Below are 19,103 nucleotides of genomic sequence, written 5' to 3'. Positions count from 1 at the left end.
GTGTTTAAGGGGGGGTGGGGGGTGGGGGGGGGGGGGGTTGGAGCCTCAGCACGACTTAAATGTGCTGCAGCATCCAGCAGGTTCTGTCTCTCTGCATCCCATAGTCCTACGCGCGGCTCCTCTCTCTCACACGCTTGCTTGTTCTCCTCTCCTCTCTCTCTCTCCCTCACTCACTCACCCCCTCTCTCTCTCACTCTCTCTCTCACTCTCTCTCTCACTTTCTCTCTCACTCTCTCACTCACTCTCTCTTCACCGCTTGCGCTCTCAAAAGGTGTCCCAGTCCATCCGGTTCAGCTCAGACCCGCTGCTTAATCCTCTCGCGCACTCGCTCTCTCTCTCTTTCCCCTTTCTCTCTCTCTCTCTCTCTTTCCCTCACTCTCCCTCGTGCGCGTTCCATCTCTCCTACACACACACACACACACACACACATAGAAGAAGCAGCTTTGCGCACGGACACAATACACACGCACGCACGCACACACACACACATCTTTACACACCAAACGAGAAGAGCCCAGCAGGCCTTTCATCCAGCAGGTCCAAGGAACACCTCACACCAGCAAGTCCAGCATGGATGTTCTTATGAAGGGATTCTCCATGGCCAAGGAAGGAGTGGTGGCCGCCGCAGAGAAGACTAAGGCAGGCGTGGAGGAGGCAGCCGCCAAGACCAAGGAGGGCGTCATGTATGTGGGTGAGTGCTAACGGCGGCACGCTCTCGGGGGGGAGAGGAGCGAATCGCTGTTTTCACTGCTGATTCATTTCTGCCAGTGGAAACGGCTCGTAGGATAGGATAGGGGGTGAGCTAGGAAAGAAAGAATGACAAATATGCCTGTTTTTGAACAAGTGACAGAAGAGATCATGGTTTCCTTCGAGGTAAGACACGAGAAGAGGAGTTGGGGGGGGACGAGGGAGGGGAGGGGAGAGAGAGGGGGGGGTCATCTCTCCCAAATGAGGTCCTGTGAGACTCCTGGTCTGGGACGCTGCTGAGACGGCGGTGTCATTTTTATGCACATTCAAACAGATGTAGGTAATGCGGCAGATGCAGCCAGAGCAGCGCAGAGCCGATGCAGCGAGGGGTGGTGATGGAGCGAGAGAAGCAGTGATGGAGGAGCGGGATGGAGCGGGATGGAGCGGGGGGGGGGGGGGGATTTTCAGAGGACAGGCTTCAGCGAGCACAGCACGATGGAGATCAGCCTATTTCTCTCAGGGAGAAGAAAAGCGCTGTGTGTCTCTGATCTGTCGTCTGATCTGAGATCTGTTCAGTAGATTTATTTGATTGGGGACACAGTGCTCTTTTCCTGAGACATGGTAGAATGTCTACGGCATCTCTCTGATGAGAAAGTGATGTGTGAATATCAGAGAGACCCCTGATACAGCAGGGCAGATTATTATGAGAAAATTATGACAATTCATTGGCTCTCAATTCTACATTACATCAATATTTGTATGCGTGTGGAGAAGTGTGTGTAGGACTGAGGATCAGCTGAGCACTGCAGCAATCAGCCCCACCCCCATCACTCTCTCTACTCCCCACCCCCTGTGTGCGTGAGTGTGTGCGTGAGTGTGTGCGTGTGCGTGTGCGTGCGTGTGTGTGCGTGTGTTTGTGTTGCGGCAGGATTTTCTTGCTTATTTGAGAATACTCTGATGCCTAACACTACCCCCGCATACTCTTACAGCACTGTGGCATAAAATATGAAGCGAGAGATGGAGGGAGAGAGAGAGAGAGGGAGACTGAGCGAGATGGCGGAACACAAAGTGCCATACTAGGTGTTATGTCATAGGAGCGTGCGGCAGCTCTCTCTCCCTGGGTTGCACACACACCAGATGGGGGTGGGATAGGATCAAAGAGTTATTCTGAGAGATGGAAAAACATGAGTATGGAAGAGAAATGACCGAAACATTTCAGCCCACAGTGTCCGTTGCTGAACAATGCACCTGATCAAATATCCAATATCTGGTGCTGTAGCAGTTGACAGCACACTGCTATGCTAGCTTTGACCTCCCTTGATCAGACTAGGGATGTTCATCATTTTTATGATCCTGGCTGCAGTAGTGAAGTGAGTATTGTAATCTAACTGAAATGATCTAAGCTAAGAAAACATCATGTCCCCTTTTTGCAAATTTGCTAAGCTTTGGTGAGGCATTTAGTCCCTGAGCATTTTGTGCTCGTCATCAAGGTCATTCATTCAAAATTCACAATCCTTGCCATTTTCTTGCAAAGGGGTCTTTCATATGTGTGTGGATTTTCATCCATTTTGTGGTGAAGCAGATACCTTTCCTTCTCCCTATCTCATTGTAGTTTTATATATCTCTCTACAATTGGGAGGAGTCTAAATCATCTATGCCCGAGAAAGCATCCAGTAGAGAATTGTATTTGCACCCCCCCCCCCTCCCTTCCAGTCCCACACCCAGAGCCTCCATGAGGGAAATTGCCAGAACCTAATTAGAGATGCAATATTACACAGTTCGGCATACAGTCCTTACAGTGGGATTTTATTGTACCCTAGCAGCTGTTTGCAGCGGGGTTTGCTTGCAGCTGTGCAGAAGTGTGTCTGAAATCACTCAGTAATCCCAGAACGGGACACGCTGCTGCAGCTGGTGCTGAGCCGCCTCTGGCGTGAGACACGGGGACTGCAGCAGGGGGAGGGCGCGAGAGAGAGAGAGGGAGAGGGAGAAATGGAGAGGGAGGGAGGGAGAGGGAGAAAGGGAGGGAGAGGGAGGGAGGGAGAGGGAGGGAGAGAGAGGGAGGGAGGGAGAGGGAGAAAGAGGGAGGGAGAGGGAGGGAGGGAGAGGGAGGGAGGGAGAGGGAGGGAGGGAGAGAGAGGGAGAGAGAGGGAGGGAGAGAGAGGGAGGGAGGGAGAGGGAGAAAGAGGGAGGGAGAGGGAGGGAGGGAGAGAGAGGGAGGGAGAGGGAGGGAGAGAGAGGGAGAGAGAGATGGCGATGGAGAGAGGGAGGCAGGCAGAGGGGGGAAGGGTGGATGGGGTTGGGGGGTGTCTGGTGTGACGTGAGAGACTGCTTTGCAGCGCAGGCAGGGCAGACAGCAGTGCAGACGCCTGTGCAGACGCTCCACTATACTATACTATACTATACTATATTATAGGCTAATATACTATACTATACTATATTATATGCTATTATACTATACTGTACTATACTATACTATACTATAGGCTACTACCCAGTGGACAGTGGAGGGGGGCAATCACATTTTCATAAAGAGCAAGGATGAGAGACACTATACTATACTATACTATACTATACTATACTATACTATATTATAGGCTAATATACTATACTATACTATATTATATGCTATTATACTATACTGTACTATACTATACTATACTATAGGCTACTACCCAGTGGACAGTGGAGGGGGGCAATCACATTTTCATAAAGAGCAAGGATGAGAGACACTATACTATACTATACTATACTATACTATACTATACTATACTATACTATACTATACTATAGGCTACTATACTATACTATACTATACTAGATGTACTATATTTCTGCATTTGTATGGAGTGCCAGTTACACACTGTGAGGTCAGGCATATTATAAGCTGGTTATGAAATAAAAGCTTGTAGTATCGTTTAGTTTGCAACAGGATTTGCTGATGCATCCTTCTTTGGGCTAAATCTCTGTTAGTCTCTCTCTCTCTGTTTTCTCTCCTCCTGATGCTCTCTCTCCATCTCTCCCTCTCTCTGTTTTCTCTCCTCCTCATGCTCTCTCTCCATCTCTCTCTCTCTGTTTTCTCTCCTCCTGATGCTCTCTCTCCATCTCTCTCTCTCTGTTTTCTCTCCTCCTGATGCTCTCTCTCCATCTCTCTCTCTCTCTTTTCTCTCCTCCTGATGCTCTCTCTCCATCTCTCTCTCTCTCTTTTCTCTCCTCCTGATGCTCTCTCTCCATCTCTCTCTCTCTCTCTTTTCTCTCCTCCTGATGCTCTCTCTCCATCTCTCTCTCTCTCTCTTTTCTCTCCTCCTGATGCTCTCTCTCCATCTCTCTCTCTCTCTCTTTTCTCTCCTCCTGATGCTCTCTCTCCATCTCTCTCTCTCTCTCTTTTCTCTCCTCCTGATGCTCTATCTCCATCTCTCTCTCTCTCTCTCTTTTCTCTCCTCCTGATGCTCTCTCTCCATCTCTCTCTCTCTCTCTCTTTTCTCTCCTCCTGATGCTCTCTCTCCATCTCTCTCTCTCTCTCTTTTCTCTCCTCCTGATGCTCTCTCTCCATCTCTCTCTCTCTCTCTTTTCTCTCCTCCTGTTGCTCTCTCTCCATCTCTCTCTCATTCTGTCTCACGTTCTCTTTGTCTTCTCTCTGTGTCCTCCCCATCCCTCTCCAGTGAGTTATATAACTCCCATTTAATCAGCAGGGCAGCTGCTAAATACGTACAAGGATGCAGATAGTTCTAACAGAGGCCAGGGGTGTAATTCCAAGTGGGATACAATTGTACTGTATGTTACTATGCTTAAAAGGGTTTGTTGCCACAGGTAGATATGCAGGTAGGGAGGTAGAGTTCATTGAGAGGAGAGAATATATTACCACACAGAGAGTAGCGTTTATGGAGTGTAACTGCAGTCATCTTGCCTACAGTAAGCGTCCCAATACTTGAATGCTGCATAAAATGGCTGCCAGGAACCCCTATGTTTTTGACCTTATTAGAGTGTGCACAGAGCAGTGTCCTTCACAGAGAGGGGATACAGAGCTGTCCACTTGAGTCCACAATAGCAGAAGAACGCAACAATGAAAAAATATGAATGACACAAGCCTAAAACAAAGCCTCTTACAATCCTTGTCTGTATCTTTTTTTCACAGGTGAAAAGACAAAACAGGGAGTAGAAGCCAGCGTAAATAAAGGTATTGCATTGCATGTATTTGTACAATCATATTTAGTGCAAACATATTCCATGTATTTGTGCATGTACTTAGTATGCAGGCATATAAGCCTCTGAATAAATAATCCTGTTTATGGTGTTGTGGCGATGGAACTCAGTCTTAACGCTCCTCTCTAACATTTGCCTCCAGTGGCCAACAGGACCACTGACCAGGCCAATATTGTTGGAGACCCAACAATGGCCGGTGCTGACCTCTCCCAGCAGACAGGGCAGGGAGTGGAGAACGTGGCTGCCGGCTCCGGCATGGTCAACCCGGTGAGTGGCTCAACGCTCTAGCTGGGTGTCATTGATCCGTTTGGTTGGTGTCAAAGTTAAGATGAGTTATTTTTTGTATACGATGTTGCCCTGTGCTGATGCCAAGGTGAAACGTGTGTGGTGGAATTTAAAGACGGTCCTGCAAGTGTCTGATTGTCATGTCTAATGCTGTGAACCTAACCTCTCTTCTGTCTCTCATCACTCTTCCTCTGGCTTATATCAGGATGAGGTTGCTTATGAGGTGCCTGCATTGTTGGGGGGAGGGGACAATGATTTATGAATGCACAGCATGCCCCATAAAGCTTAAAATGGCCCGGGCTGTGAGCAAAACCAGCATAAGCCCATTTAATCTTGTTCACACACAGGTTTGGTCTTCTTCTTAGTCTTCTCCGGTAGACGGTGTGGTAGTTTAATCATTTGACCTCTATTGAGGTGTACAGTGTACCCATCATAATGATATTTGCAAAAAGTATGGTAACATCTAGGTGATGGTGAAAAAATCAGTAGAGAAGGAAGAATTTGTCACTGTGACAGTTCATTGTGTCTGGTTAGCTTACAAATATTGGTCTAGAGTAAATTTGTTAAGATTTAATATTCATGAATTAAATTACATAGTGTGTATTACGTAACATTCCTGATTTTTAATCATTCTGTATAAATCTCATTGGGTGAATCTTGTCCAGTATGTCCAGTTCCAAGCCTGCTAGCCCATACTAACCCCATATAAGGAAAGCTCAGCTGTGACCAGCGCTACTCTGGTTTGGGGCGGACCGAATGAAATGTCAAGATCTGTGGTTAAACCAGATAGTGTAGCAAGCTACTTGCTGTTTGGCAGCATATTGGAAAACCCTGGTATGTGTTATGAGCAATGGAACATTATGTCCTGCCCTACGTAACCATAGCGTAGCACACCCTTTAGGCTCCCTTATGTCAATATGTCTATGTGCTACCAGGTATGCATTGTAGATGTAATTAAAGTTATTTGAAATGAATACCTATACAGATGATTTATCAATCCTGTCTGTATATCGGTTTATTTATGAACAAAACTTGGAAAGAATAAGCTGTATTTAGCAAATAGTATGTTTATGAAATTCCATGTGGGATATCTTCATAGACTTGTACACCTGGCCACAGTAATTGGTATATGTTTCCACTAGCACACAGCATTGGCTAGATAGTAAAAAAAAAAAAACATGAATATCAAAGCAAAGCAAACCACACCTGTCTTGGCCTTTCAGCCAGTCTGATATAACCTGCTCTTGGGGCAGATTTGTCCTCTGAACCAGGTTGACAGAATGACTGCACCATGCTTAGAGTACAGGCGAATGTGGGAATGTGTGTATGTGCGTATGCTTCTGTATGCGTTTGACCCAGGGATGATTTCTTCCCTGACACTGATCCACTTCCTCATGCTGCACGCCCTGCCATTGAGACTGCCTAACAAACAGAACCGCGGCGGAGTTCTTGACTTGTTGACAGATCTGCTGAGGTGTGGGCTGCCATTGTCAATGGCTAAGCCATTCACGCTCAGGCAACAACTGTGTTGACATTTTCCATGCACATTCTTTCTGGATGTGGTGGCATTGTTCTCATTTCATCCAAGTCTCGACAAAAACCGCTGGGTAGAGAGAAAATGGGGAAGTGGAGACACATCTTTTAAATGAGACCGCATGGAATCAGGAAGTTGGAAAGGGAGAATGAAGCGTGCGAGTCCTCCACTGTAGCCACCAGTATGAGTCAGCAACAGGGCAGCAGCCTGCTCCGACTGCAATGCAGAGGCAGCCTAGCCTAGCCTAGCCGCGGCTGATCTTCTAGCCCAGCAGCAGCGGGAGAGAGAGAGGGGGGCCGATCCATCATCCCTACCGCAGGATGGACACGAGCGCTCCACTCAGCCCTCAGCAGCAGCAGACAACACTGCTGCATCTCCTACACACACACACACACACACACACACACACACACACACACACACACACACACACACACACACACACACACACACACAGACACACATAACCACAGGAGGGCTCAGCGCCAGCTCATGACCACTAACACAAATCGCTGCATCTCTGCATGCCTGGATGAAACTAAAACCTGCTGCTTCAGAGCTTGAAGGAATGACATCTTTGACATCATCATGTCAAAAGAAATGGAATGTGTTGCCTGGTCTCAGACTGCCAGTGCTCTAGCTCCCCCTAGTGCTCACGTTGTGTCTTGTGTCCACAGGCTGACTTTCAGGGAGGCATGGATCAGGGAGGAGATGGAGGAGAGGTGAGTGGAATTCACCAGCCGTCTTTGCCTGCTGTTTTCCTACTATTACACATTCTACACAGATATGGCTATCGGTACATCCTTGTGCAAATGAACTGAAACAAATGTGCAGCTGTCTGAGGATGGAGGAAGAATTGGTCTGTGTTCCATTCTGCTTTAAATTCCTATGAGCGTGCACCACTTGTCTTGTGAGAGTCGTTTTTTACTTTCAATAATTTAAAACACACAGTGTCTGGGTGCTGGGTGCTGATTACGATTTATTTTGTATTTTGGAGAAATGATTCTGTCTCCTTTACATTTACATGATTTAAATTCAATTCATTTGCACAAGGGTGACACATACCAGAGTCAAGGTGTGTCCAAATGTTCTGGTCCCAGTGGAGCCAGCGCCGATGTGCTGACGGTGTGATCTCTTGTGTCCTGCAGGGTTATTAAGCTGCTGGTGGGCAGCCGACCAGTCCTGTTCCCCCCTCAGCACCACTCAGAGCCCGGCAGCTGCAGGCCTCTGCCCCTCCTCGACTCCAGATGTTATTGATGATATTTTTTGTGACTGTATGGATACCAAACTTCAAAAAAAAAAGAGACTCTCCCAGAACCCTCTTTCCCAAATTGCCCCCTTTACTGCTCGGTGTAGCTCTATACTCATGCCCCCCCTGCCCCCCTGCCCCGTCCCACCCCCACCACCCACCTCCTGCTCCTCCAGTGTTGTTGTTGTCATGCTACTACCCACCCTAGTGTTACTGTTACCTCCACTGCCCACTATGTGACTCATTACACACACACACACACACACACACACACACACACACACACACACACACACACACACACCATCATCAGCACACACACTGTCATCAGCACACACACACACACACACACACACACACACACACACCGTCATCAGCACACATGCACACACACGGACATGCACACGCAGGCACAAATGCATACACACAGTCTTCAGACTTGGGAGCAAAAAGGGAGTTTGAAGAATACATAAAGGGATTATTACTGTAAGGCTTTTGAGGATTATGTGGGATTGTGAGTTTGCAACTGAATGTGATGGGCCCGACACAGCTGTGAATTGAGCTATGCACGGATGTGGGGATAGGTGGCATGGTTGGAGATGTTTAAGATGGGAAGTTGCTGTTGGTATTGAACGTGAGAAAGCAATATGTATTTTCTTCCACTCCATCATGGGCATGTAGCAATATATTGTATTATATTTCTTTGCTTTACTGGGGACATCAAGTTATATAATCTGCAGTTTTTGTCTTCACAAAAGTGCAATGTGTTCTGCAGTCCAGTGAGGTGTGTATGAAATTCACTCAGAAGTACAGTACAATCCTCTGCCTTGTGTTCCATATAAGAGTATGTGTCATTGCTTGTGGATTGCAGTAATGTCAGTAGTGATATGGTTTGGCAGTGCATATTTAAAAAAAACAATTATTTAATATGTCAGATTATTTTTGAATGTAAGAACAGATATAACCTAGAACACAAAGTATGCATTAAACTATTTTTGTTCATTTAACAAAGATAGATGTGCATTTTCTTGGTTGGCTTGTCTTTGTAAATCTGTGATTACGTAAAGAGTTCTATATATATATATATGTATAGGAGTGTTCATACTGTAGCTAGAGAGCCATCCATTTTATGTTTCTATCTGTTCTTGGTAAAAATAATTCGAGTTGCTGAGAGAGGGGGTTGTATAGTCACAATGTAGAGTGAGAAAAGGAGGACAAAACACAGAGTGCTGAACACCCTTCATTTGTCTGTCCTGATTTTATTGGAACGCATGTTTGTGCAGTTGGTGTGCCACCTCTTCAATGCCCGCAGTGTAAAGCAATAGACCAGTCATGATATCTGACTGCCTCTCTAGGTTTGTTCTTCAGTGGTTGTGTCGGTTTATTAGCAATGTTGTTGTATCAAGCAAATGCTAAAGATGTTCATGAGATTTTTTTTTAATTAATTACAGAGGACTGTCTGTCACAATTGTTGGATCTGTCCTTCTTCCCCACTCTCAGTTGGATACCTAAATTCCTGACACCAATTTATCTGTTAACAGTGTGTGCTACCCCCTGCCGAAGGCTTGTGTCTGCTTTAGATAACTATGACAGATCTTTTTAACATCGCAGTGAGTTCTTTCTTTGAAGCCATTGGAAAACTGAGGACTGCATGTTGCCTTATCAGCACTTAGATACACACACACGCACACACACACACACACACACACACACGCACGCACGCACGCACGCACGCACGCACGCACGCACACACACACTCATGCACACCCGTCACAATTTCACACCCACGCACAAACACTCACACATACACAAACATGCACAGGCGCATACTGTGAGGCACATTTACATACCTGCACAGACCTCAATCCCACCATGCACATACGTGTACACACACACACACACACACACACACACACACACACACAGCACATTTAAGTTGGCATCAAAGCAGACAAGCTGATTTTATAAATAGTCAAGTGAAATAAAGAGTTTTGTTGAAATGTAAACCAGAGGGTCATTTGTTAAAATGTTGTGTACTGTTTATTTGTTATTGTTCAGTCCACAATTGATTGACCCAGGGATATGAGGAAAACAATGGATGTAACAATGGATTATAGGCTAATCACAAAATCTGTGTTGATCTTAAATTAAGTAAAGTTACGAATTACATTCAAATACTTTACGACATTGTAGAATGGTTGTTGGTTAATAAAAATAATATTAATATTATTAATAATAATAATATCCTATAAACTGTGTTCTGTAAACTGCATGTATCACTGTAACATACTGGTCATCATAACATATCAAGTTTCTCTGGGTGTTAAATCTAACACACAGCAATATGGAGCTCTCAGTAATACAGTATGTCTGGAACATGTTCAAACAAGAAATCCGCTTTCGGGGTAAACAATTGCATAAAATCAGAAAAAAGTACCTTTATGAAGCCCGGCAGCTGTCTGATTTAATTTGTTATACTTTCATGAGAGGTTTTGCAGGGAGTTCCACAAAGGGAACATGTTGATTAGCACACTGACAACAGTGCCACATCCAGGCAACGTAGGTCATGCACATAGTGCATTCATATAAAATATAACCTAATCAAAATGCATTCATATAAAAAAGTCTAACAGGACAGAAATGCATTGCTGTTATCACTTCCCAAAGTAGTATGAATAAATGAATGAATAAATTGATGATCTATCTTTCACATAGGCCACTGTGATGGGCAATGCAAATGTTGCATGTCCAGGTGTGAAATACAATTCCACAAACATATAAACATGGAAGGCACCTGAATAGCACAGATCACTGATTATTGAACATTAAAAACTGCTAGACACAAAACCTTGAGTGCAGTGAGCTTTTGGACAAACTATGGGCAATATACTTATGAATAGCTGTCTTTTTCTTTTAGTTGCAAAGTCATGAGGGCTCTCACACTGTGTGATTGACAGGATCTACAAATGCATGCATGCATGGTGAATATTTTAATTTTACGTAGAGCAAGATTTCACAAGGTTCTAAAAATGGAGTTAAAACATCACAGCACATCACCTGCCTCATCTCGTTCAACAACATTGTGAAACGTGACTTTAGAAAAAAATATGGGGTGTGGATTTGGCAGCTTCCCTCATCAAAGTTAGGGTTGCCACGTGCCATATCAGTAAAATTCCATGCTCTGGCAAACTGTAGTTACTGATCACATACAGTATTTTGACTGTAGTGTTTTAATAGTGTTACTCATCTGAGTTACATTGCATTCAAGATGTGAAAATAAACAGTATTTATTATTGACAAACCTTTATAGTCAATTCATGACTTCCAAGAGAACTGTGGACCAATACCAACAACAAACAACCTTGGCTCTTGGCTGATCAATGTTACTATGATGTACAGGGTTAATTACACATGAGTGAGTTAGATTTGTGGTTGTTAAAAGTAAATAAAGTATTCTACTAAGAACTAATTGGTATTATGGGAGAATATTACAATTTTAAATCCAATTAGAGTGCTGTATAGACCCTGAGCAGGAAACCACTAGTTCATGCACATGTAGCTGTTAGTATGCCATGGACTGAATAGGCTATTTAGCAATGTAGAATGTAGCCAAGGAAAGGCAAATAGTCAATACCACTTTCTATTAAATGTAGGAATGTATCTGTAGTTTATTTCAGTTACTTGGAATGGACATATAAAATTCACTCGTTTTAAACTTTCATGTAATTGAACAGCATGCTTTATTTCAAAATCTTAAATAGCATCTAAACAACTTGTAGTCATCAGTGCTGCTCTGGTCATGTAAACACAAAGCTCTGGAGAAACGTATTAGTACAGACATTTTGACAAACTCTTTATTACTTATACTAAAACTATTACAACTACTAGCAATGGCTGCTGACTTTATGACAAAAGAATTTGGAAATTTGTATCAGGTCTATCAAAAAGCAATATTTGCATATCAAACAATATTACACAAACAATAGCATTGCAGAAAAAAAAATCATCCAAATAGTTTTTTGCCAACATTTAGAGCCTGTCCAGCAGCACTGTCTGCGGCGGCACCAGCAGCGAGCTTCCCAGCCACATCCCCCACCATGTCTCCGACACCTGCACAAGATGTCATGAGTGAAGATATGCAAATACAGTAAAAGCTGTTGGCATGGTACTGGTGGGTTAAGCACATAATAGGTTAAAGTCTCTGTAATCAAGATCAGTTTAGAATGTAATAGAATCTCTTGCAATCTTGCAATCTTGTTGGTAATCCACAGTATATATTTGTAGCTGGTAGTCCACATTGAGAATGGCAAGAGCATAGTGATTTCTTTGCTGAAGTTATTTTATATTTATCTAATTCAATATTAATGTATTTTAAATGTGCATTCCCCTTCCTCTGTAGTATAATTTAATTTGTTATAATGACCATGTAATCTCGGCTTCAATGTAAATGAGGGATTCCCTCAATTAACTTTCCGAGAAATTAAATAAAGGTATCCTACTACTAATACTACTACTAGATTAAACCATTAGGAATTACTGATTAAATGATTAAATGTGTATGAATGAGTGTCAGTAAATGAAGGATATGATCACCTTTTTCTTTCTCCTCTTTCGCTCCTCCACCCATCAGATCACCAACTTTCTCCTTTGCAACTTGAGCTGCAAAAAGACAACATGTTGTGCTCCAAAATCATGGAAATGTCAGGCATCATTGCTAAAGGACTACAGTAAAACAAATTATAGAGGCTTACCTGCTTTATCAATGACCTGGTCAACCTGTCCGTCGACAGCTCCCTTCAGAAAGTCCATATTCTTGGATACGTTTGTTCTTGCTAATGCACACAGGACTGTGAAGAATGGAGTGTGTGTGTGGAGATGCGACTGTTACACTCTCATATAGGGTTGGCATCTCGCTAGCCACGCCATCCATCAGCTGCCAGGAGGACGCACCCACCCATTCGAACACAGTCCAACCCTCTCTCTCACATATGCACTCAACCCTGACTAACCAGTACCACACACACCACACACCCCCTGCCAACACACCCTCGGCCAAACAAACACTCTCCACAGTGAAACTGACACTGATGACACTGATCAACATCACATAATCTTACACATTTCCTTTTAGATATTTAGAGTCATTTATATTTTATTTAGTCTTACAGTGCCTAAACTTTTCACCCCCTTTGGATATTTCCCCTTTTGTTGCTTTAATAAATGGAATCTTTGTCAATTTAATTGGGCCTTTCTTACAATAATTAAATCCCTTCTTTAATGTCAAAGTGAAAGCAGATTTCTACAAAGTATAGGCTAATATTAATTATTTAAAAATATGTAATGCCAAATAAACGGTTGCATAAATATAGAGTAATGGCGGGGGAGGGCAACTATGACAACTCTGAAGAAGTTAAATGCAGTTCTCAAATGAAGTTCTTCAGTCAGAGCTCTATGGGTGAGTGGCAATACTCTTATTAAATCTCGACTAAAGTTTGCCCAAAGACATGTAGGAGACTCCAAGGTCAAATGGAAGAAGGTTCTCTTTGGTCTGATGAGACTAAATTATATGCATAATATTGAGTGACATCCAGCCTTCATTGCTTTGGTAATGAAACAGACATTTTCTGTTTGCAATTAAAAGTGAATTATGAGCCTGGTAACCACCTAGCCTGTCTCACAGGAATGCGTTTCTAATCGGCATATCATGTGCTTCATGTAAATGCTTAATTTCTGGTTTAAGGGAAACAAATTATTGAAGAATTCCATTACACGCTTTGAAGGCATGCCATGAAGCATAGGCCTAACCGTTATTCGATTGGCTGGTGCCTTGTGCAGCAAAAGTTGAAGTCAAAAGACGCATCTCGTTAATTTTACATGGATTTACGTCATCTGTTGCCGAAGTGAATTGTGGTTCCGAACGTTGCGTTGCTTTTTCCCGTCGCCTCTGATGTTTACCTTGAAGCATAACCGTAATTGTATTTGCTGTAGCCAATGCCAATGGGATGCGTCTCCAGCACTGCATTCATACAAGCGTGTGTAGGCTAGGCACCGAAATGTTCAACTTTTGCTGCACCCACGGACAGCAACGCAAGTCAAACGCAAATCAAATAACGGTTATGCTTCAAGGTGTATCCTGCCCGGACACGCCCGGACTCGAAACCGCGAACAGCAGCACCTCGGATCGGGAGGCGAGCGCGCTAACAATTGAGCCAATAGCCCAGGCTACTGGCTCGCATGCCAGCAGCACTCTTGAGGCGTCGGGGAGTGAGGTTTACCAACGTTCCACAAGCACAGCTAAGCTAGCTGGCATCCGTTACACTCACCCCCCTAAACCTCACTCCCGATCCGGGTCACGGCATCAATGTAACCTGCGTTGTGTTGAACCTGCGCGATTCAGCCCTGCACACGCCCGGAATCGAACCCGCAAACAGCAGCACCTCGGATCGGGAGGCGAGCACGCTAACAATTGAGCCAGTAGCCCAAACCAACATTCCACAAGCACAGCTAAGCTAGCTGGCATCCGTTACACTGGCATACACCATAGTGCACCACATAGGGAAAACCCACCGGCATGCAGTTACCCAAGTGTTTGAATCTAGGGTATTGATTCTGTTAGACCTTCTGTGTAGTGAAGGTTGAGAGGACACATCATCATCCTTGCATGTAACATGCTGTTCCTACATTTTGCCATTGTAAATGTTCTAAAGAATGAAAATCAGTTTGAGGTAAAGCTATTAAGCTATTTGATATGAAACTAAATATACTACATTTTGGTGCCCCAGACGCCCCTAGGTTCCCTGATGCACATGGTGGTGGCGGCGGCACTGGGAGCATCATGCTGTGCGGATACTTCTCCACAGCAGGCCCTGAAAGGCTTGTAAAGGTAAAAGTAAAATTAATTCAGCAAATATGGAAATCCTGGATGACAATCTGATTCAGTCTGCAAGAGAACTACGGTTTGAGAGAAGAGCCAAAGCTTACAGCAAAAACGACACAGAAATGGTTTAAAGACAACGAGGTGAATGTTCTGGAGTGGCTGAGTCAAAGCCCAGACCTCAATCCTATAGAAAATCTGTGGCTGGACTTGAATTCCGAACACCCGATCCCCTTCCAACCTGGCAGAGCTTAAGCAGTTGTACAAAGAAAAATTTAGTAAAATGTCAGTATCCAGATGTGCAAGCCTGATGGAGACATATTCACTCCAGACTCCATGCTTTAATTGCGGCCACAGGTGCACCTACTCAGTGCTGACTTGAAGGGGGTGAATACTTTTTATAGGCACTGTAAGTACTTCACGGTGGTGTCTTCCATACTAGTAATAGTTCAGCATCATTAAAGATGTCCTATTACCACACAAAGTGCAAAGAAAGTGAACACGGTACAATGGAGCCAGTAACAGACTTGTGAGGAATAATTTGATCTTTCAAATATCCACATGGCCACAACAAACAGTTCTGTGGTGCTCTGATAGCCATGTGCACAAACCTCTGGGATACTATAAGGACTGACGCAGGCACACAGCCACTGGCCTCTGGAGGGTGACGTTGTGAGTGAGTAGCCATCTGTGGCTTAAGTTCCGTCAGAGACGCTGTCAGTCCAGTGCATGCAGTGCCAGGGACAATGTCATTGTTTATGTCAGGGAACGTCCTGTACATTATAAACACACACACACACACACACACACACGTGCCAAGTGCCACATGCATGACAAACACACAAATACTGTTTACATTATACTCAAAGGAGTTATAATAAGGTCACAGATACGACAGAGGAAAGCGTTTTAGCAATAAGTGAAGAATAATAACTAATAAACACTTTGGAAACTCCCCTAACCTTTTTTAAAGGATAGTTTTTTCCCCCATCACGGGATCAAAAGAGTATATATACTTTTTTTTAATAGCAAGCAATGACATTGTTTTCACACTAAAGGCTGGGCACAATTCCATCTTACACAATGCAAAACAGACCGCACACACATTTCAAATTTGTTTCTTATTTCAAATATTTTATACACACAGCCCTGTATGTTAGCACTGCCTGGAATTTATCCACACATAATTGGCTGAAGGCCCTACCCTGGAGATGTTTGAACCAGGCCAGCCAGCAGGCACATCAATGGATACCGCCGGTCTCTGCTGATTTACTGAAGCTAAACAGGTGTGGGCTTGCTTAGTACTTGGGAAACTAAGTTCTGCTGGAAGTGGTGTTGGTGGGTGGTACTCTTCTCTCTGGCCAAAAATGGACCCCAATGCCCCAGTGCAGTGTTGGGGACACTGCTGTAGGAGATTATGTCCTTCCGATGAGACGTAAACCGAGGTCCTGACTCACTGTGGTCATTAAAGATCCCATGACACCAATTGCAATGAGTGGGGTCCCTGGTCTCCTGGCTAAATTCCCAACTGAAGAAGACCACAGAAGAACAAAACTTACTCATTCAGCACCTCTCATACCAAACTGTTTCTCCTCCAAAGAAAAACCCAGTATTCATTTTCATTTTTTTCTGATTGCTTAAGCACATTTTTTGTAACTATGGCTTTTTTTGCAAAATTCTACACACAAATAGGAAAACCTTTCACCCAATCAGCAAAACATTGTAGTTTTCTTGCAAAAGCTAACACACCTTGCTCTTAAAGGAGAATTCCGGTGTGATTTTGACCTAAAGTGTTTTGAAACATGATACCGAGTGTGAACGTATGTCTCATAGCCCATCTCGGCTTGTCCCCTGCACTCCGAAATCTGGCGCTAGTTAGCCGATGCTACCAACAAGGCGGTCAATGGTTGTGCCTCGGCATCGGCATAGCCATGCAAATAAATCACTGTTTTACACCATTTACGAGGCTCAATGTATCTCCACACTTCATTGGTAGACTTCCAAGGGCCCTGAGATTTAAAACGAGACATTGAGAACTTTGAAAAAGCACTGGTAGTTTACTTACAAGACGATTTATACAGACAGTATCTTCTCGAAGTTTAGCGTTTGCAGCCATCTTGAATTTAGTCACGATAAGTCGAGCGACGAGTAAGAATGAACAGGTATGATAAGGGATCAGATTCCAAAAATAATTCTGTGGAAATGCATGGATTACAGTTTCTTCCAGTAGCAGCAACTGGAATCCATGCATTTCCACGGAATTATTTTTGGAATCTGATCCCTTATCATACCTGTTCATTCTTACTCGTCGCTCGACTTATCGTGACTAAATTCAAGATGGCTGCAAACGCTAAACTTCGAGAAGATACTGTCTGTATATATCGTCTTGTAAGTAAACTACCAGTGCTTTTTCAAAGTTCTCAATGTCTCGTTTTAAATGTCAGGGCCCTTGGAAGTCTGCCAATGAAGTGTGGAGATACATTGAGCCTCGTAAATGGTGTAAAACAGTGATTTATTTGCATGGCTATGCCGATGCCGAGGCACAACCATTGACCGCCTTGTTGGTAGCATCGGCTAACTAGCGCCAGATTTCGGAGTGCAGGGGACAAGCCGAGATGGGCTATGAGACATACGTTCACACTCGGTATCATGTTTCAAAACACTTTAGGTCAAAATCACACCGGAATTCTCCTTTAACACCTTCGTAAAAATTGTGTTTTCGTATCAAACAGAAAACACAAGCCATCACAGGGCAATTCCATGCAAAGGTTATCCTTACCATGGAAAAAAAAAGTTGTGCATACAATAGAACTGTTGTTAAAATCTTCATTTAGGTCTATATTTTATTGTTTGTAACTGATCTGATTGAATTTGATGGAGAATGACACTCTTTTTACATGGTGTGCATATTATGGTGTGTTTGTGTGTGTGTGTGTGTGTGTGTGTGTGTGTCTGTGTGTGTGTGTCTGTGTGTGTGCATGTGCGTATGCGTGCCTGTGTTTGTGTGTTTATGTGTGTGTGTGTGTGTGTGTGCGTGCGTGTGTGTTTGCATGCCCACATGCGTATGCGTGCCTGTGTGTGTGTGTTTATGTGTCTGCATTCATGTGGGTGGGTGTGTGTGTGCTTGCCTGTCTGTATGTGTTTATGTGTGTGTGTGCTTGCCTGTCTGTATGTGTGCGACTGTGCGTGCGTGCGTGCGTGTGTGTGTGTGTGCGCATGTGCGTGTGTGTGCATGTGCGTGTGTGCATGTGCGCGTGCATGTACTTTATGTGTGCAAATCACAAATGAGTGGGTATGGGTTAGGTTCATGCGGGCTCTTGAGACTAACATACCATAAATATTTTGTCATCTTGGGTGCAACGGTTCAGGTAGGGCTAGTTATTTAGGGGAGTGGCCACCAAGTTTCATGTTCCCTGGTGTTTCGGTAACCCAGGAATCACTAACCAAAATTGATGACGGTAAAATAAAAAAAATAATTTCTTTTTTCTTTAATTATGTGTTTTATGTAGTTTGTCGAGGACTGGTTCAGACACGTCACATCCATAACATGAAACCGTCACATCCATAACGCCAGTTTTTCCTACATAATGCATTACGAAAATGACGCATAGTTTCAAAAACACACTTTTTGTGTTCATTCGAGTCTCCTTCATGGTACATATATCATAGTTTCGGCAGTTTCCTTCAAAATTCACAGAGTTTGTAGAAAACCTGTAATCTCACAAATTTCATGTCACATCCATAACGCTGATAAAATGCCTTGTATTCTTAGGATGAAATTGATTATATGAAATTTGAGGATTTCTCAGTATTCAGAGGACACAATAATAAGCACACAATGTGCCAACTACACACTGATGATATGAATAAAAAACACATCTGGCTTTTGCTTTCTCTGTGCACAAGGTAGACTATGTCAGTTTGAGGTCATACTTTTGTCATAGTTCTGTAAACATACACATCCAAACTTCAAGTATTGGTGTTTATTTACACACATCATAACAAACACAAGTGTTTTTTTCCAAATCAAAACACAAAATAGCAATTTCACTGAGACAAAACAAATCATCTACATCGGGTCGTCTCTCTCAAAATTCCGTCTACATCACATGCAATGTCCTACTCCAAGGCACCGGGGAAAATATATTCTGGAATGCCGTATCCAGGCCTGACATGACAATATCCCCACATGTAGACTGATTTTTTTTGCCTGTAAAAGGGCTATTTCTTTCTCTTCTTACCCTTCCTCTTCCCCCTCTTGCTCCTCCTTGTCT

General features: G+C 43.7%; 1 protein-coding gene and 1 long non-coding RNA gene across 2 annotated transcripts; one reads left to right on the top strand and one right to left on the bottom strand.

Moving 5' to 3' along the window:
• Positions 1–38: 38 nt before the first annotated feature.
• sncgb (synuclein, gamma b (breast cancer-specific protein 1)) lies at positions 39–8,086 on the top strand. Its single transcript, XM_076297274.1, has 5 exons — positions 39–691; positions 4,820–4,861; positions 5,030–5,154; positions 7,384–7,428; positions 7,855–8,086. Exons 1-5 carry the CDS (start codon positions 571–573, stop codon positions 7,861–7,863), a joined length of 342 nt encoding a protein of 113 aa, XP_076153389.1. The 5' UTR covers positions 39–570; the 3' UTR covers positions 7,864–8,086.
• Positions 8,087–11,671: 3,585 nt separating this feature from the next.
• Positions 11,672–16,955, bottom strand: LOC143135977 (uncharacterized). Its single transcript, XR_012989255.1, has 4 exons — positions 16,895–16,955; positions 12,707–12,802; positions 12,549–12,614; positions 11,672–12,065 (listed from the first exon to the last, which is right to left on the bottom strand). It is a non-coding gene; the product is annotated as an uncharacterized LOC143135977 (long non-coding RNA).
• Between the last annotated feature and the right edge of the window lie 2,148 nt (positions 16,956–19,103).

The sequence above is a fragment of the Alosa pseudoharengus genome, unplaced genomic scaffold, assembly GCF_046254945.1.
Source record: "Alosa pseudoharengus isolate Yale_2024_CS ecotype anadromous, Long Island Sound unplaced genomic scaffold, YU_APseudo_1.1 YU_APseudo_1.1_scf_20, whole genome shotgun sequence".
Classification (NCBI taxonomy): Eukaryota; Metazoa; Chordata; class Actinopteri; order Clupeiformes; family Clupeidae; genus Alosa; species Alosa pseudoharengus.
The sequence above is the reverse complement of the archived record's forward strand: the minus strand, read 5'-3'. Positions and strand labels throughout refer to the sequence as shown.